Source organism: Schistocerca gregaria, chromosome X (assembly GCF_023897955.1).
Source record: "Schistocerca gregaria isolate iqSchGreg1 chromosome X, iqSchGreg1.2, whole genome shotgun sequence".
Taxonomy (NCBI): domain Eukaryota; kingdom Metazoa; phylum Arthropoda; class Insecta; order Orthoptera; family Acrididae; genus Schistocerca; species Schistocerca gregaria.
The window spans coordinates 442,788,921-442,807,570 of NC_064931.1; the positions used below are offsets into that span (position 1 = coordinate 442,788,921).

General features: G+C 38.0%; 1 protein-coding gene across 5 annotated transcripts in view; it reads left to right on the plus strand.

Annotated features, from left to right (window-relative positions):
• LOC126298959 (uncharacterized) overlaps positions 1-18,650 on the plus strand; it is a 152,211-nt gene that overhangs the window by 82,597 nt on the left and 50,964 nt on the right. For all 5 annotated transcript variants that reach the window (XM_049990580.1, XM_049990577.1, XM_049990579.1 and 2 more), the window contains 3 exons: positions 2,228-2,726; positions 17,732-17,878; positions 17,973-18,225. In XM_049990580.1, the coding sequence (XP_049846537.1) occupies positions 2,228-2,726; positions 17,732-17,878; positions 17,973-18,225 (899 nt within the window). The remainder of the gene's footprint in view (positions 1-2,227; positions 2,727-17,731; positions 17,879-17,972; positions 18,226-18,650) is intronic.

The following is an 18,650-nucleotide window of genomic DNA, read 5'->3' on the forward strand; positions in this document are numbered from 1 at the left end:
GCATGGGGCAGACATTCCCCCGTTGTTGCAGCCTGCAACGCTTGTTGCCATTTGGCCCACGGAGCCTCCACATGTGTAGTCATCACAGTGGCCAGTGCACAATTGTCGGGGCCACTTCAGCTCTTACACCCCGCCAGGCCAGAGACAGCTGACAGTCAATCCCTGTGGGGCTTCTGCCTCTTCAGATGTGGATCAACCGATGGAAGCCAACATCGTTGCCATGAATTTGGCATTGCGCCACTGCTGTCACCGTTATCATTGTTGTCGGGTCTTCTGGATGCACCTGGTGGTTTCTTCACCTATGCCAACCTTCTGCTAGCATAGACCTGGCCAGCGTGGTCCTCCTGTTTTCACCAGTTTTGTAGAAGAGGGGAGGGATGTGGCGCGCACCTGCACGATCTGCCACTGCAGGATTTGTATCTGGTGTCAGCGGCAGCTGGGTGAAGCAGGTGCACCTGCAGCCAGCACCCTGACCAGCAAATACAAATACAAATATAAATATAAATATATCAGGCTGCTGCAGCAGGGCCTTATCCACATGTGTTTTCTTCACTGTATGTGAATGTTCTTGAGCCAGAGACATGTCAGTCATAGGACTCTGTACTTGGGCAGTTAATGGTTCTGTTAATGTTTCTCTAACCTTGTCATTATTTGGCATGCAATTATCACCCAGTGTAAATCTGTGTATGTTGGGGATCTCAATAAGAAGTGTAGATACAGCAAAAACATCATCATCTGCTAAGTCACAATGCGGATGATAATGTGTGTTGAATGACCATGACAGACAGTCATTAAAGATGATTATGATGGAAAATAAGGGGACAGCAGCTGCAAAGTCACTGCAGAACTGAATTTCACACTCATGAAAGGTGTCAGCACCAAAACTACATAAAAGGAGCTCCATAAGCCTGTAATTACAGGGCAAGCTGGAATTCTGAAGCTGCACATTAGTAATGCAAATGCCTGTAATAGGTAAACATGCTGCCAAAGCCATAGAACTTGGACACTGGAGCAATGAAAAAAAATCATTTGGCCAGATCAGTCTTGCTACACACTGTCCCCAACTTCTAGCCGAGTTCACATTTGGTGTATGCTGTCACAAGCCTATGATGCAGACTTCTTTTTGCCAAGATTGAAATGTGGTGGGCATTCATTGATGATTTGGGTAGCAATATCATAATACTGCATGGTCCCCATGCTTACTCTGCAAGGTTCCATTACTGCCAAGGATTATGTCACCATTTTGGCTGTTCAGGTCCATTCCACAGTACAATATTAGTCCCCCAATGATGATGCTGTGTTCCAAGATGACAGGGCCCCTGCTCACATGGCTCACATCATCCAGGACTGGTTTAGTAAACATGAGGATTAAATGACGCAGCTGCCCTGGCTGCGACTGTCACCAGATCTCAATATTATTGAGTCTGTGTGATATACTTTGGAGAAAACGTTGTGTGGTCACTACTGGTTTCCATAATCATTACCAGAACATATTTTCTTTCCTTGCTGTTCATAATGATAGCTCTGGTCACACATTATGAAACTTCTTGCTGACCATATTCATTTATGTTTTTACATTGCTACATCTAATTACTTTTACCAGCTGCAATCATTTAAATAAAAGTAAGAAAAACAAAAATTAGTGTCACCTGATAGAAAAATTTTGAATTCTACAGCAGGGTGTTCAGAGGCCACAATAAATTCTACATCATCAAAAATGTTTTCATATTGGATTATTTCAATTTTTTTTAATGTAATGGGAGAAAAAAGAGATTCTACATCATCTCCTGTTTGTGAGTGATGTGGTAACCAATTGTTGGTATCTGGAGGCTGGGGACACACATTAATCTGTAAATATTACTGCAGAACCCAGTTCTGTTTTTAACGATAATAGAACAATAATTTTTTCCCAGTTATTACCATTTTGACAAAGTTTACTATAATCAATATTGTGTTGATTTGATTTTTGTGTGTGTACTTGTGACAAAACTTTTATTACATGTAAGAGATGATACAATTAGTCTCTAAATGGAATTTCAGGTGTCATTGCCTTTATTCCTCTAATTTCCATTGGTGAATATGTTCTATTTCCCAATAGGAATAATATTTTCCTCTTACTTTTTTCTCAGAATACAGGACTTTTGGCTTTTATTACTGTAACAATCATAAGGTGTCATCTTATAAAGAACTATGTGTGTTTAGTATTTGTTCTTTTCTCTCATTACAGAAAATCTTCATCTGAGAATGAGATTATCAAACAATTACCAGAAGAAAGTAAAAATGCTGAACTACCAGGAAATGTAGAGAACACCAAAAAAAATCTACAAATAAATGAAGAGATGGAAGTTTCTACAAATATGCTTGAAAAAAATGAAGGAGAAAGTACAGAAACTGAAAGTAAAACAAAGTCTGATGAAAATTTACCAAAGGAAGACATTTGTCGATGTGCAAAAAATGAAATGGAGCATAACTTCCTGCGAAGATTTATTAACTTACTGGTGAACATTTGTGTCAGTAAAAATAATGAAATCCAAAAAAAGATTTCAGTTACATTAGAAATTTCACCAGAGGAACTGAAGCAACTACAAAGACTGAAAGATGACACAGATGTTGCCCCAGCCATCAGACTGCTAAATACCATAATCTCAGATATGAAATTTAATGACCATGAGGAAGACAACTCTTCATTTTTTCATGGGGTTATACGAATGATTTCTTCAAAAGAGGTAAGAAAACATTAGAGAGATGCACACATGTTTTTGAAGACATGTCATTATGCATTTATCTGACTTTAGTCATCTACCCTTAGTCTGCCAGTCAGTGCTCTTTATAGGGTGGCCAATGCATGGATAACAAAAAGTTGTGTTGCTGAATGATGTGTGATTTAATTGAGAATGTGGATGAAAGAGATAAGTGGCCTCTAGTGCAATGTTACAAAGCTGTAGCTAGTTTTCAACAATTTTCTAGACCTATTTTTAAGAATTTCCATTATACTTCTCAATAAATGGCAGGAAAATAATGAATTTTATACCTTTCAGAACTATAATTCAGAACTTTATTTTATCTTCCTTTTAACATATGGTCTTAGGAAAGTCAACCATTTGCCTGTGAGAAAATCCACTGAGTAGCATACAGCTATGTTTAACAGAATGCAATTTTTTCCACAAATGAGGAGCACTGAATGCCTTAGCACATTTCTCAAACTTTCAATTTTTTATCAGACACTAATTCCGTAGCATAACGCTAGTGAGCAGTGGTATCAGCTCTGATGAGTGGGGTGAAAGGAGAAGATGTAAGAGGTAGGGAAGAAGAGTAGGGAAAGAGATTTTGACAAGATGCATCGTAAATGAAGATGGTCTCCTCAGCACTGTTTTATCAGTGACACTAACAAAACCATCTCCAGTACAGTCTTAACTGTTGCAGTCACTAAATCCAAGCCAGTTGCTAATGTTAAAACAGACTTGACTGCTATCAAGATTCAGAGTTTGGAAATATGCCGCTGCTGGCAACACCAAAGGCTTCGGCAGCTCATTCATCTACATTAATACTCCAAAGCCACCTTATGGTGCATGGTGGGGGCAACTGTTTCCTGTTCAATTTGTGAATTGTCTGATTTAGTGTAATGGTCAGTTTGTGAAATACATGTGACTGTAAGTAATTTTTTTGCTTCAATCGTCTGACATAGTATATTATTGTAATAATATTCTTGTTGGATCTGCAACTGGATCATACAATAATCTTAACAGAATATTCTAGCAGTCTAGCCAGTTGCCATCTTTAAAGGCAAATGCTGTTTGCTAAATCTTTCTGTAACTGATTCCTACCATGAACAGCAGCTGTTTTTAATGCCTCATTGGACTAAAAGCATCTATCAGAATTAATAAAATGTTGTGGGCTATTATGCTGTGGTCAAATTGATTTCACCTTAAAACCCGGCATTATGTCCTCATATGCAGAAGACATTTTCATGAGGGATCGTAACTTTGTTGAATGTCTGATTCTTATCCTGGCTCAAAGAATAACCGTTCTTGAGCAATGCATTGATGAGATGTTTTAATTCTGCTTCAAGCAGCTCTGGTTCACAGATTTTCTTTGTTCTATCTGCCAATATTTTTATGATACCTCGCTTTTGTTGTGAGTGGTGGTTCAAATCCCAGTGTAGGTAATGGTTTATGTGTGTGGGTTTTCAGTAAACCATGAGGTCCAAGTTACCATCTTCTTTCTTGAAAACTAGTACATCAAGAAAATTTAATCTTCCATCTGCCTCCTCCTACATAAACTGAATCTTCAGATGTTTGTGAAAATGATCCAGTTCCTCCCTGCCATGCCGCCACAAAACAAATGTATCATCCACATAACAGAACTAGTTATTTGGTTTCTTGTTCGCAGTTTCCAAAGCCTACTACCCAACTTTTTCCTTAAAGATGTTCACTATAACCAAGATTAAGGGGCCTCCTATAGTCCTATCGAACAAACGTTTTTGAATGCTTCTTTATCCACTGCATAACACTTCTAAGAACTTTGTCAGTGGGGTCTTTACTTAGTTTCATATATGTTTGCAGATCTAATAAGTCATTAATCTTACTATAATAGTTAGTCACATTCAAAACAACCATTGCATTTTCCTTGTCAGTGAAGAGAGTGACGACACCATCCTTCTGTTCATAGAACTTTTCGTTCCGTTTGAAATATGTGGTTGTGTGGCAATATTTAAACAGTTCCGCAACATCAGGAGGAAACATGTGATTCAGCTGTTGCAACAATTTACTGAGTGGAACCATTGTAAACAGAGACACCACATCAAAATTAACTAATATGTCCTCCAGTTGTATCACTATGCCATTTAATGTACTGATAAAATGTGCTGAATTTTTTAAATATTAATCTGATCGGCTCACATACAGTCATAATAATGTTGTCAAGAACTTGACAATTGAATAGGTGAGTGAACCAATAGCACTCACTATAGGCCTTAGAGGAACATGTTCATTGTGCACCTTTGGCAATCCATAAAGTCTTGGTGCTAGGATAACTGAATCGAACAGACGTTTTTGAATGCTTCTTTATTCACTGCATAACACTTCTAAGAACTTTGTCAATGGGGTCTTTACTTAGTTTCATATATGTTTGCAGGTCTAATAAGTCATTAATCTTACTATAATAGTTAGTCACATTCAAAACAACCATTGCATTTTCCTTGTCAGTGAAGAGAGTGACGACACTGTCTTCCTCATTCAGGTGTTTTATGGCATTCCTCTCACCCACACTTAAATTACCTTTTATAGGCTCTGTGTGAGACAGTACTCTTACAGCTCCTTTATGAATTTCTTCAGCCATAACCTTGATGATGTTGTTGATGTTTGGTTTGTGGGGCGCTCAACTGTGCAGTCATCAATGCCTGTACAAAGACCCAATTTTTTACACAGTTTAATTTTTCTCAATCCAATCTAGCCATTGTCACAAATGATGATAATGAAATGATCACGCCAACACAAACACCCAGTCCCTAGGCAGAGAAAATCCCCGACCCGGCCAGGAATCGAACCCAGCACCCCGTGATCCAGAGGCAGAAAGGCTAGCCACTAGACCACGAGCTGTGGATAGCCGTAATCTGGTCCACACTATTAATGCCTGCTTCTACACTGGCTATTATTACTTCCATGGGCACAACTCACAGGCTAATGGCAAAATATCCACTCTTGGCAAACACAGATCTCTCATAGTTAGATAACAACCAAGCAGGAAGTGCCTTATTATGCTGCAGATAATCAAATTTCTTCATCTGTCTATTAGACATTGTCAACATACGCTTCCTAATAGTATTGTGCAACGGTCTGTCAGTTCTATCCCAGTCACCACTACACAATTTATTGCTGATAGTAATATGAAGAGACATTAACTTACAGTCTGTGCTTGCCAGGTTCCGATGGATCTGTTGAATTCGCTGTCATAGTAAAGCCTCTTCTGTCCATTTGAAAATCCTCTGTGCCTTGGCCGAGTTGTATAGTAAATTAATTCTCAAAAACTTTGGAATAACACTGACTGCTCTGCAGTGAGACAGGTATGTGAAGGAACACAAAAGCTGCACTCTCTTCTTCTGGAGACCAGAATTGGAACATCACACCTACACGGAAGATACAAGATCACCTAAAACTGGCCAACAATGCTTGATAACCATTGGGAAAGCTGTAATTTGTAGGATTCTGTGTATTTGTCGGGAAGTGGGCGTGGATACTACTAAAAGAACTGTCAAAAAAGACTTGAAGAGTACAGGGGCAATTGCAGAAGAGGGGAGATTGACAGATCAGCTGTTGCGTAACATGACTTACAGCCAGGAGACCATCACATTCATTTTGATAGGACTCAAGTACTAGCAGCTACAAGTGGATACCATGAAAGGCTATACAGAGAGGCCATAGATATTGTAAAGTGCCCCAGGAATTTCAAATAGGAAGGAGGACAACATTAAATTGAATGATGTTTGGATTTCGGTGCTGAAGAAGATGTGGTCCATTTTTGCACTACGGGATGATAGCAACAACGAACGATGCCAGTCAACAAGGGCCAAGTGCACGTGCATATTCAATATGTGTGATGTCATGCCACTGTGCAGAAGCAGAATTTTGCAGTAGTCAGTAGTGAGGTCTGAATCAGACGTTCAACAAAGCTATGATCCTCCTTGAAAATATCCTCAGCAGATGAGAATGAAACATCAGGTTTTAAGATGAAATCCATTCAACCATGGCATAACAGCCTGGAACATTTTATTAAGTGTGACATTTCCGGCTGTGGAAGTTTACATTTTACTAAAAGCATCAATGTGAGAAATTGTTGCTGCTGCTCCATTACTTAAATTGAAAGTACAGTGCCTCGGTGGTGGAAAACTGGCAGAAATGATGAACTGCTGTGGAGCATGTCCTTGCCGGCCAAATGAAAGTTTCTTTTTCATATATATTATAAAAATGGACGTATGTGGATGTATGTGTGTTCGTTCCACATCTCCTCCTAAACCACTGGACGGATTTCAACCAACTTTTCACACATATCACTTACTGTCTGGAAATCATCATTATGAGGGCCAGAACCACCTACCTAACAACAGAGTGGGGGTAGGGGTGAAAAAGCAATGTAACCAATAACATGCAAATACCAATACTTTAGTCATCCAGTATTTGAGAGTGAGAGCACTTAGAGACTTGCAGCAAACCTTACACATAATTTCAAACCTTTAAGGAACTTTTTCACACTGACTACCCCAACAGAATGATAAAGGAAAAAAAAAATATTATCAACATTTTCACTGTTCATGCAGTAAAACAGCAGCATGAAGGGTGACATTTTAATTTGCTAGTTCTTTACTGTTAACTGTATTCATGATACATATACGACTCATAGTTCAGGACATATGACATCATGAACACAGATGCATGAAAACTGCCTCATCTTGCAAGACATTTAAATCTATTACTTCATTGCTACTAACTCTATTTACAACACTTTTCACTGACAGTAGCCATATATGCCACTGGAATGTATCTGCAACATTATGTCATTGTCCAGCACATAGTTCAGAAGATACATCATCATAAACATTGAGCAGCATGAAAATGATACTGCAGAGCTAGAGATACAGGTGAAATATGTGTACAAATACAAACAAAATATGTTAAATACATGTGAAATATATTTGACATGTGTGTGCATGGGCAAAGCCTCAGGTAAAAATTTCATTGAAACTGCTGGAATGATTTCAGTCAAATTTTGTACACATATTAGTTACATTGTGGAAAGAAATACTGTTGGTGTAAAAACCACCAGCCTCCCATTGGTGTGAGTGTGATAATGTGGAGAGAGAAGGGGATGGAGGAGCTCAACAGACGAAGGATAGGCCTTGTCTCTGTTTATAATAGTAGCTGCCATATTATTTATAATTGCTCCTGCATCTTACTATTAAGGCTGTTCCTTACAGGGATCACCTGAAATTAGATTGGAAGATAATATAAATAGAGAGAAGGGTTATCCTTTAAGTAAAATGTGAAATCATGTTTCATTCATAATTATGATATTTAAAAAAGAAAAGTCTTTGACTTGACCAACAGAGGCACGTACTTCGCAGCAACTCATTGTTTCTGCCAACTTTCACCACTGGGGATCTATACCTTAAAATTACATTATGGCAAGAATATTACCACTAAATATGCTGGGAAAGTTTATGTAGCGATGTTTGTTCTTGCAATTCAAATAGTAAACTGTTGTGTGATGCACAACATATCTCTTTTAGCATCTACTGCTGGAGTTGGCTGAACATTTCCATGATGCTTGTGCACTTTCCATACAAACATGTGATGACTCATCAGTTGGTGAATGAAGCGATAGTGTCTACAGACACTGGTTATTTAATATTGGCTGCTGTTATGGCTGCACATGAGATTGGATTCCTTCCAGTTTACATTGGTCAAGCTTCCTAAAGATGGTATAATGGATCGTTGAAACTGGTTGCATACATTAATGAAATGGAAAAGAGACAGTGGCAGGTTGTTTAATTTTTATTTCATGTTCATAAGGAGACTGTCCTCTCTGCTCACATGGTCAATAAAGAGTTCAGTAGTGATGTTCTAAGAAATTTGAGGAAGGATATGGGGAAACTGTCCACAGACGTGTCATACAAACAGTTGGGTTAGTATATTCACACCAAGGGGACTACCATGAAGGTGAGGGTGCAAAATAAGATCTAGGTAAGCTGTAATAATTTTAACTATTATATTTCAAGAACGTTTGGACACCACATTGTAACAAAGCATGTCATTCACAATGAATTAGCTGATGAAATATCAAAAAGTCCGCAAGGCTATTTGTAGATGACATTGTAAACAGGGAAGTTGCAAATGTAGCAAATTATAACCAAATGCAGGAATCAGTGCATAATGCAAGGGTGGATAATTGACTAACAATACCGTGTGTCCTAGGAGGAATAGTCAATATTCAGGAATATGAGATGAATGATAATTTGAAGCAAAAAAAATCATATGGCTATATGCCCTATTCCAAATGGTTTCCGAGATAGAACAGATTTAATTTACATTGATATTTCTTGTATTATGGTGTACATTGCCAGGTTTACACATGTTCAACAGTTAGTTAACATTCAGCATATGTATTATAATCAGCTGAAAAATACATATTTTCAACACATTCACCTTTTAGTATTACCATAGATATCATATTAGAGTTCACAGTAACAGGCAGCTCCAAAAGTTGGGATTCCACAACCATCTGCCTATATTCATTTAGTCCACAATGTATTTTCGGGTACAATGATGATGAAGTTTAGCCTGACAGCAATGACCATGGGTTTGCTGTCCCCAAAGAGTGTGTTTTAAGTGTTATCCTCCTTACCATAGTCATAAATAGTATAACATCCACAATCAGAGGCCATGTGCAATGCTCCTTATTTGTAGACAGTTCTAACCCTGCTGCAGCAACTCATTAGTTGCAACTCTGAGTTAGAAGATTTGAGGAGTGGGCTGCAAAGATAGGTTTTAAATTTTTTTGGATAAGTATATGTATTTTTAATTGTTCTTGATGTGTTTTTAATTTCTCAAACTTGCAAATTATGCACACTATCTCATGTTTTACAGATTCACTTAGGTTTCTGGGCCTCATATTTGATTCAAAACTGTTGTGGCTAACATAGCTAATATTCCTCAAATTCCCCATCATACCAAGTTATGGATTGCCCTACTATGGAATAAATTAGCTCAAATCATCTATGATGAATCAGTCCATTTGGGATCTGTTTGAAAAATGAACTAGAGACAAGTACTGATCAAAACCCAATGTTGGAACCAACTATCTCTTAGGTTACTGAAGAGGCCCAGTGTAATTTTAGTTTTGGTGAGGTACAGAAGAGACTGCATTTCTGCAAATGTTTTTAATCCAGTGTTTTATGATATTTTAAATGAACACTACAACTCTCTGCCTGTGTTCCCAGAGGGGTCCAAGCAGGAGGACTGTTGCCTGTTTTGTGGTTTGTCCTCAAGATTCAGTACCTAAGAACTTTGTTGTAAGTAATGCAGAATTACATGTGATCTTGAAGAGACTGGAGCAGATTAAATGTACAAGGTGTATTCAAAAAGTAACCGAAATTTTGAAATGTTGCATGTTGTGTTAGCCCAATGCAGTTTTTATTTATTTGTGTATGTATATACACAAAACAGGTCCGAACACTGTTGCAGAGGCAACGGAAAAAGCATGCGAAGTTCAGAAGAACACGAAATCCCAAAGATTGGCTATAATTTACAGACGCGTGAAATTTGGCATGGACTTCAATGCGAGGTGCCTTTAATAGGTTCCACAATGAAACGTTGTCTCGAAATTTGGTAGAAAATCCAAAGAAATTCTGGTTGTATGTACAGTACACAAGCGGTAGGACGCAGTCGATGGCTGTGCCGCTAAAGCGGAGTTATTGAATACAGTTTTCTGAAATTCCTTCACCAGGGAAGAGGAATGGAATATTCCAGAATTTGAAACACGAACAGCTGCTAGCATGAGTTTCTTAGAAGTAGATACCTTAGGGATTGCGAAGCAACTCAAATTGCTTCATACGGGCAAGTCTTCAGGTCCAGATTGTATACCGATTAGGTTCCTTTCAGATTACGCTGATACAATAGCTCCCTACTTAGCAATCATATACAACCGCTCGCTCACTGATAGATCTGTACCTACAGATTGGAAAATTGCGCAGGTTGCACCAGTGTTTAAGAAGGGTAGTAGGAGTAATCCACCGAACTAAAGACCTATATCATTGACGTTGGTTTGCAGTAGGGTTTTGGAGCATATATTGCATTCAAACATTATGAATCACCTTGAAGGGAATGATCTATTGATACGTAATCAGCATGGTTTCAGAAAATATTGTTCTTGTGCAATGCAGCTAGCTCTTTACTCGCACGAAGTAATGGCCACTATCGACAGGGGATCTCAAGTTGATTCCGTATTTCTAGATTTATGGAAAGCTTTTGACACCATTCCTCACAAGTGACTTCTAATCAAGCTGCGGGCCTATGGGGTATCGTCTGAGTTGTGCGACTGGATTCGTGATTTCGTGTCAGGAAGGTCACAGTTCGTAGTAATAGACGGCAAATCATCGAGTAAAATTGAAGTGTTATCAGATGTTCCCCAGGGAAGCGTCCTGGGACCTGTGCTGTTCCTGATCTATATAAATGACCTGGGTGACAAGCAGTAAAAATGCTACCCATTAATGAACAACTACATACAGATGCACTAAATTTAGTTCAGCAGACACTGCATGTACAACCAACAGACATTAATGTCAAAACTAAAACCTCTCAGGAAATTTCAAAATTAATCAAGTGACAAACTGTTAGTAATTCTGCTAACTGTGAAGGTATTTCATGTAGAGTATTATCATGTTGTGCTGACTTGGAAAGATTACCATGATATTTGTGATCCGTCAATGGCACATGGCATATTATTAACTCAAAGACTTAAATATGCTGGAGTGACACCTCTGTATGTTTTCATAAAGAATTCGCCGTACAGGAAGCTATACAAGATATCAGAAGTGAAGTTCTGACAAAGCTAAACAAGAAGAAACACCCTGTTGGTTGGTAGTTTGTGACACAAGTTAACAATTGGACAGATGGTAATATACTCATCCACTGTATGGTGGTTGTTGGAAATCATAGGCAATGGTGGGGGACCTGATGTCATACAAGAAAATTAAACAGCTTCTAACTTTCATGGCATGATAGTGTGCAAGTAGGGTATTTTCAGATGTAAGTTGGTTTACCCAAGTGGTAGCAGGAGCATGCATGTGTAATTCGTGTCTGTGGAAACCTAGCTTATCTATATATATATAAAAGAAAGTCGTATTAGTTACACTATTTATAACTCAAGAACGGCTGGACCGATTTGGCTGAAAATTGGTGGAGAGGTAGCTTAGAACCAGGAGACGGAAAGAGGATACTTTTTATCCCATTCAGTCACTATAACACATGGTATAACAAAAACGCATTTGGCATGGAATAACAAAACGCACATGTCAGCTAAACGTCAGTATAAAACGGTATAACAAAAACGCATCTGACATGGAATAACAGCAGTTGCTTCTTCTGGAATAGCAGCCACAGTGTTAGAAGGATGCCGTATGGCTCATTCAGAATTAAAATTACCATTAAATCTTCAAGCTATTGAAGAACCAACATGTAATATTACAAAAAACTCAGCAATAGCTAAAGTTTTATCAACATCCAAGATCATCATCTTGGACAAATGCACAATGGTGCATAAACGTGCATTAGAGGCACTTAACCAAACATTGAAACATCTACACAATGACTCTAGATCTATTGGAGAAGCAACTATTTTACTGTCTGGTGATTTCTGCCAAACACTGCTAGTATTTCCAAGATCAACAGCTGCAGACGAAATAAATGCTTGCCTCAAATCATCAAATCTATGGCGCTATCTGAAGAAACTTCAGCTGACAACAAATATGAGAGTTACATTGCTTAATGATACATCTGCTCAAGATTTCTCTGAGCAATTGCTGACTATTGGTAATGGCCGAGTACCTGTCGAAGAATCAAGTAGATTACTTCATTTCCTCATAATTTCTGCAACTTTGTCTCATCAAAAGATGAACTTATCAACAAAGTATTCCCAAACATTATTACTAACTACAAAAGTAATGAATGGTTGAGTGAGTGAGCAATTAGCTGCTAAGAATAAAGATGTAGATGATCTAAACTACATAATTCAGAATGAGATCATTGGTAAAATGCATTCATTCAAATCTGTTGACTGTGTAACAAATGAAGATGAAGCCACCAACTATCCAATTGAATTTTTAAACTCCTTGGATGTGCCTGGCCAAAAGTTGGCTCCATAGTAATCGTGCTTCAAAACATAAACCAACCAAAACTGTGCAATGGTACGTGTTTGGTGGTAAGTAAATTGATGAACAATGTTATTTATGTGATGATACTCAAAAGGAAAATTTGAAGGTGAGGAAGTTCTCATTCTGAGGATCACAATGATCCCAACTTATACGCCATTTGAGTTTAAAAGACTTCAATTTCTGATCCGTCTTGCATTCACCATGTCCATTAACAAATCACAAAGCCAATCCTTGAAAGTTTGTGGTTTAAATCTGGAATATCCATGTTTTTCACATGGTCAGTTATTTGTGGCATGTTCAGAGGTCGGAAGACCATCTGCATTGTTTGTTCTTGCACCTGATAATGAAACAAAAAATGTCATGTATCACAAGGTACTTAATTTAAGAGTGGAAGCTATGCACCAAAAAACATAAAGAATAAATAATCATTAAAATACTTATTTTTTTATTTGTATTCCCATTAAAAAATTGAACTTAACATCCAAAATCTGATTATTTATTACCTTTAAGGTGGAACAGAGTTCACCGGGTCAGCTAGTTTGATATATAGTCTGTTGTCAGCTGTCAAAGTAACACTTGTGTTTTGGTAGTATCAGTGATTACTTATTTTGAATGAAAAATTGATCATAGTGCTTGTATCAATTTTTCCTAAAATAAAATAGAGTGCACAGAGTTTTAAGAAAGTCAAATTTCACTTGTGGGGAACCTGCTGTGCAAAATTTGTTCCGAATTAAGCTGATCAAGAGTCACCAGATGTCAGCAGTGTTTCAGATGCCGAGAGAGGAAAAAAAAAGAAAACAAAAATCTCAGTAATTGCTGTCAGATGTTAAGGTTGTGCTTACTGTGATCTTCAAATTTAACTGCATAGTACACTATGATTTCCTACTACAATGTTGAGCAATCAATAAGGACTACTTCTGGTAGTGCTGTTGCATGAAGGAATCTGAATAAATGCTCTGATTTCTGATGAAACAGTTAATGACTTTTGTATCACAATAATGCACCTGCTCATACTTTATTGTTGGTTCATTAATTTTTGCTCAACAACAATACTGTAACAATGTCCCAGTGTTCATAGCCACCAGGCATAACTCCAGGTGACTTTTTTCTGTTCCCAAAAATAAATAAAACCTCAAAGATCTTTGTTTTACAAGCATAGATGAGATTAAAAATGCATCACTCTGAGAGCTAAAAGATAGCTGACACATCAAGTTCCAGGAGTGTTTCAGGGATCTGAAGAAGTTGTGGCATAAATGTATAATATCTAATGGGGGACTAGTTTGAAGGGATAACACTGATGTAGACAAGAAAACACAATTCTTTCCAAAAAACAGACATTCCAATTTTTATGATCGCCCAGTCTTTTGGATTGCAAAGTTGCACAAAGGCTGTTGAAGCAGATGTCATTCTGTAGGGTTCCAGGAACCATGGGAATTAATGGAAACAAATTAGTACATGTAGCAAGTAAGGAGCCATGTAGTTATAATGAGATGGGTCAGTGTGCTACCCCCTACATCCTGCCTGAGGAGGCACAGAATTGTATGAAGCTCAAGAGAAGAACAGCAAGAAGTGATAAATAATAAGCTGTGGCTTGGAAAGTCAGCAATACAGCAGAGTCATGCCTCCTCCCTCACAGTTGAAATGTGGTTACCTGCATTTGCCTATTATACAGGACATTGTCCTAAGATGCTTGACCTCATGCTCCAACAAGAGGACCCTCCAGTGTACAATGCATGTCGGGTACAGATAGCAGATGTGGATCTGCCCTGTTTTTCAGAAGCTAGTGAGGTGAATGTGATGAAAATTCTAAGATATTTAAGAAGTCATGCTTAAAATGACATTGGAGAGGAAATTTTAATAATTTAGAAGGGTGGTGGGTTGATTTGTGTCTTTTTCTTTTCTTTTCAAGTGGTCAGTTAGCCATACTACTGCGAAAGCAAAGAGAGCTTCACTCCAAGTTTAAACGCAGCCAAAACCTCTCAGACAAACAGAACCTAAATGATGTCAAAGTTAGCGTAAGGAGGGCTATGCGTAAAGCGTTCAGTGAATTCGAAAGTAAAATTCTATGTACCGACTTGACAGAAAATCCTAGGAAGTTCCGGTCTTACATTAAATCAGTAAGTGGCTCGAAACAGCATATCCAGACACTCCAGGATGATGATGGCATTGAAACAGAGGATGACACACGTAAAGCTGAAATACTAAACACCTTTTTTGAAAGCTGTTTCACAGAGGAAGACCGCATTGCAGTTCCTTCTCTAAATCCTCGCACAAACGAAAAAATGGCTGACATCGAAATAAGTGTCCAAGGTATAGAAAAGCAACTGGAATCACTCAACAGAGGAAAGTCCACTGGAGCTGATGGGATACTAATTCGATTATACACAGAGTACGCGAAAGAACTTGCCCCCCCTTCTAACAGCCATGTACCGCAAGTCTCTAGAGGAATGGAAGGTTCCAAATGATTGGAAAAGAGCACAGGTAGTCCCAGTCTACAAGAAGGGTTGTCGAGCAGATGCGCAAAACTATAGACCTATATCTTTGATGTCGATCTGTTGTAGAATTTTAGAACATGTTTTTTGCTTGAGTATCATGTCATTTTTGGAAACCCAGAATCTACTCTGTAGGAATCCACATGGATTCCAGAAACAGCAATCGTGTGAGACCCAACTTGCTTTATTTGTTCATGAGACCCAGAAAATATTAGATACAGGCTCCCAGGTAGATGCTATTTTCCTTGACTTTCCATACAGTTCCGCACTGTCGCCTGATAAACAAAGCAAGAGCCTACGGAATATCAGACCAGCTGTGTGGCTGGATTAAAGAGTTTTTAGCAAACAGAACACAGCATGTTGTTATCAATGTAGAGACGTCTACAGACGTTAAAGTAATCTCTGGCGTGCCACAGGGGAGTGTTATGGGACCATTGCTTTTCACAATACATATAAATGACCTAGTAGATAGTGTCGGAAGTTCCATGCAGCTTATCGCGGATGATGCTGAAGTATACAGAGAAGTTGCAGCATTTTCTATGTATTGCGAATACATAGAAAGAAGGATCCTTTATTGTATGATTATATGACAGCGGAACAAACACTGGTAGTAGTTACTTCTGTAAAATATCTGGGAGTATGCGTGCGGAGCAATTTGAAGTGGAATGATCATATGAAATTAATTGTTGGTAAGGCAGGTACCAGGTTGAGATTCATTAGGAGAGTCCTTAGAAAATGTTGTCCATCAACAAAGGAGGTGGCTTACAAAACACTCGTTTGACCTATACTTGAGTATTGCTAATCAGTGTGGGATCCGTACCAGATCGGGTTGACGGAGTAGATAGAGAAGATCCAAAGAAGAGCGGCGCGTTTCGTAACAGGGTCATTTGGTAACTGTGAACATTACCGAGATGTTTAGCAAACTCAAGTGGCAGAGTCTGCAAGAGAGGCTCTCTGTATCATGGTATAGCTTGCTGTCCAGGTTTCGGGAGAGTGCGTTTCTGGATGAGGTATCGAATATATTGCTTCCCCCTACTTATACCTCCCGTGGAGATCATGAATGTAAAATTAGAGAGATTCGAGCATGCACGGAGGATTTCAGACAGTCTTTCTTCCCGCGAACCATACGCGACTGGAACAGAAAAGGGAGGTAATGACAGTGGCACGTAAAGCGCCCTCCGCCACACACCGTTGGGTGGCTTGCAGAGTATAAATGTAGATGTAGATACATACTCATGGTATTATTTTCTCCTCCTCCTTGTATTACCTGTGTTTTACAAATTTTTAGAGCATTTGGCTAAAATGTGCAATATTTTACATGGTGTGATAAAATGTGTGAGTGGATGAGAGTGAAATTTGGAGAGAGTGAGCATAGCTTTAAGCAAGTTTGAATTTTATACTTTTTCAAATATTTGAGACAGTTTAAGCACACTTGTTTTAATTATTTCAACAAGGGCACTGATATAGCCACAGCAGAACCCCTTGAAACTACACAAATACCCCCATGTTTGACACCCCGCCCCCCCCCCCCCCCCCCCTCACCCCAAGGCACACAGATCGACATACCAGAGTAACTGCTCTTTCTCATTGGAAATTATCAGGTAAGGTTTTTTTTGTATTTAAAGCGAAATGAACTAGTAAAGAGTCATATTTGGAAAATAGTAATTTGGGAAAAAACTAAAATTGTGTAGACTGAACATGCTGGATCTGTAAACAACTGAAAATTTAGATGTTACTCAGAATACATATTTGAAATGTATTCTTGATGTCTTTGCACCAAATCACCAGATGAAACCAAGATTCTGGAATGCTTTTAAGCTCAATTAATGCAATTTCTTTTGCTATAAGAAAGTAATTGTTGGAATTGAAGTAAGTAAAAATGGAAATCTACTTCAGTTAAATGACTCTTGGGAAATGAAATTATGTGAATGTAGCTGGGTGCTGCACAGAACTTTTCAACTTAGGTGAAAATAATTTTTACCATGCAACATCCACTTCCATTCCCCAGCCCAAAGAAGTCATAAATGTATTTGGTTTTCCATGGCATCAGTCCTAGGCATCTCTAGGCATCTTGAAGGAAATTCTAATGCTAATACCATTCACAGCATAAAAAATTTGTACAGAATTACTTGATTGTATATTATACTAGTATTACTATGCTTTTTTTTATTTGTCATCTATGGTGATTGCCATGTCAGTGACTTGAGACCTTCATATCTGAATTATTAGGCTGTAAAACATTAATATTATAATTTTAAGATTACAATGCTGTTGTAAGAATACAATCTATGAAATAAATTTGTAAATGAATTTTCAGGTCTGGATGGAAATTGGTGTAATCAGTTTTGCCATCTTACCATTATTTTTGTTCATACTGGGTGGAAGAATAACAAGAATTATTTGTATCACATTACTTATGACTTTTTCTGTGAGCTACTATGGAACTTATAGATTCCTTCGGATGGTAAATTTTCACAAAATTAATAATGAAATGGTAAATCTTTGGTAGTTGTGTAGTATTATGAATTTGTGAGTGACTTCCCTTTTTTTTGCCACAGAAAGCAAGAGAAAAGAACGAGAGAATATTATCAGACACATTAACATGTACACCACAGGAACGATCTTGGTATCACAGTATATTTGGGTCCAGCAGTGATAGTGAATGCCAGAGAAGATGGAATGCTTTGCACATTGACCCCTCTGATGAAGTTACACCAGTGAATGTCATATCCCATATGATAGGAGTTATCATCTTCCAGCCATTGGAGCAGTTTGGGATCATGTTTTCAAGTTTTTCAAGCCAAATATTTGGTAAGTTTACTGTATGTTTTAATGTCATTCGTCTGAAAACCATTTACATATTTTCAGAAGCCAAAGAACATATTGCAAGGCAGTACTTTTTGCAACCACAGCTTTAAAAAAATACAAATTTCAAACTTATCTGTCACAATGGGAGACTATTATGGGGCTTCAGAAAAGTGATCCTGTAATTTTGTTGGGCAATAACAGTTACACTGCTAGAAACAAGGAGGAAAGAAACATACAGAACATAAAATTGTGAGTGACATGTCAGAAACATAGTTATTTAACAATGACGCATTGATCCATACAGTTACAAACATTTAGAAAAGTAAAACAATTGTACTGAACTGAGGATTGGAATAAAGCACAAAACTAAATCTGTGGATCACAATAATAAGCATGTTTATTTTAAGACAAATAAACAACACTACACT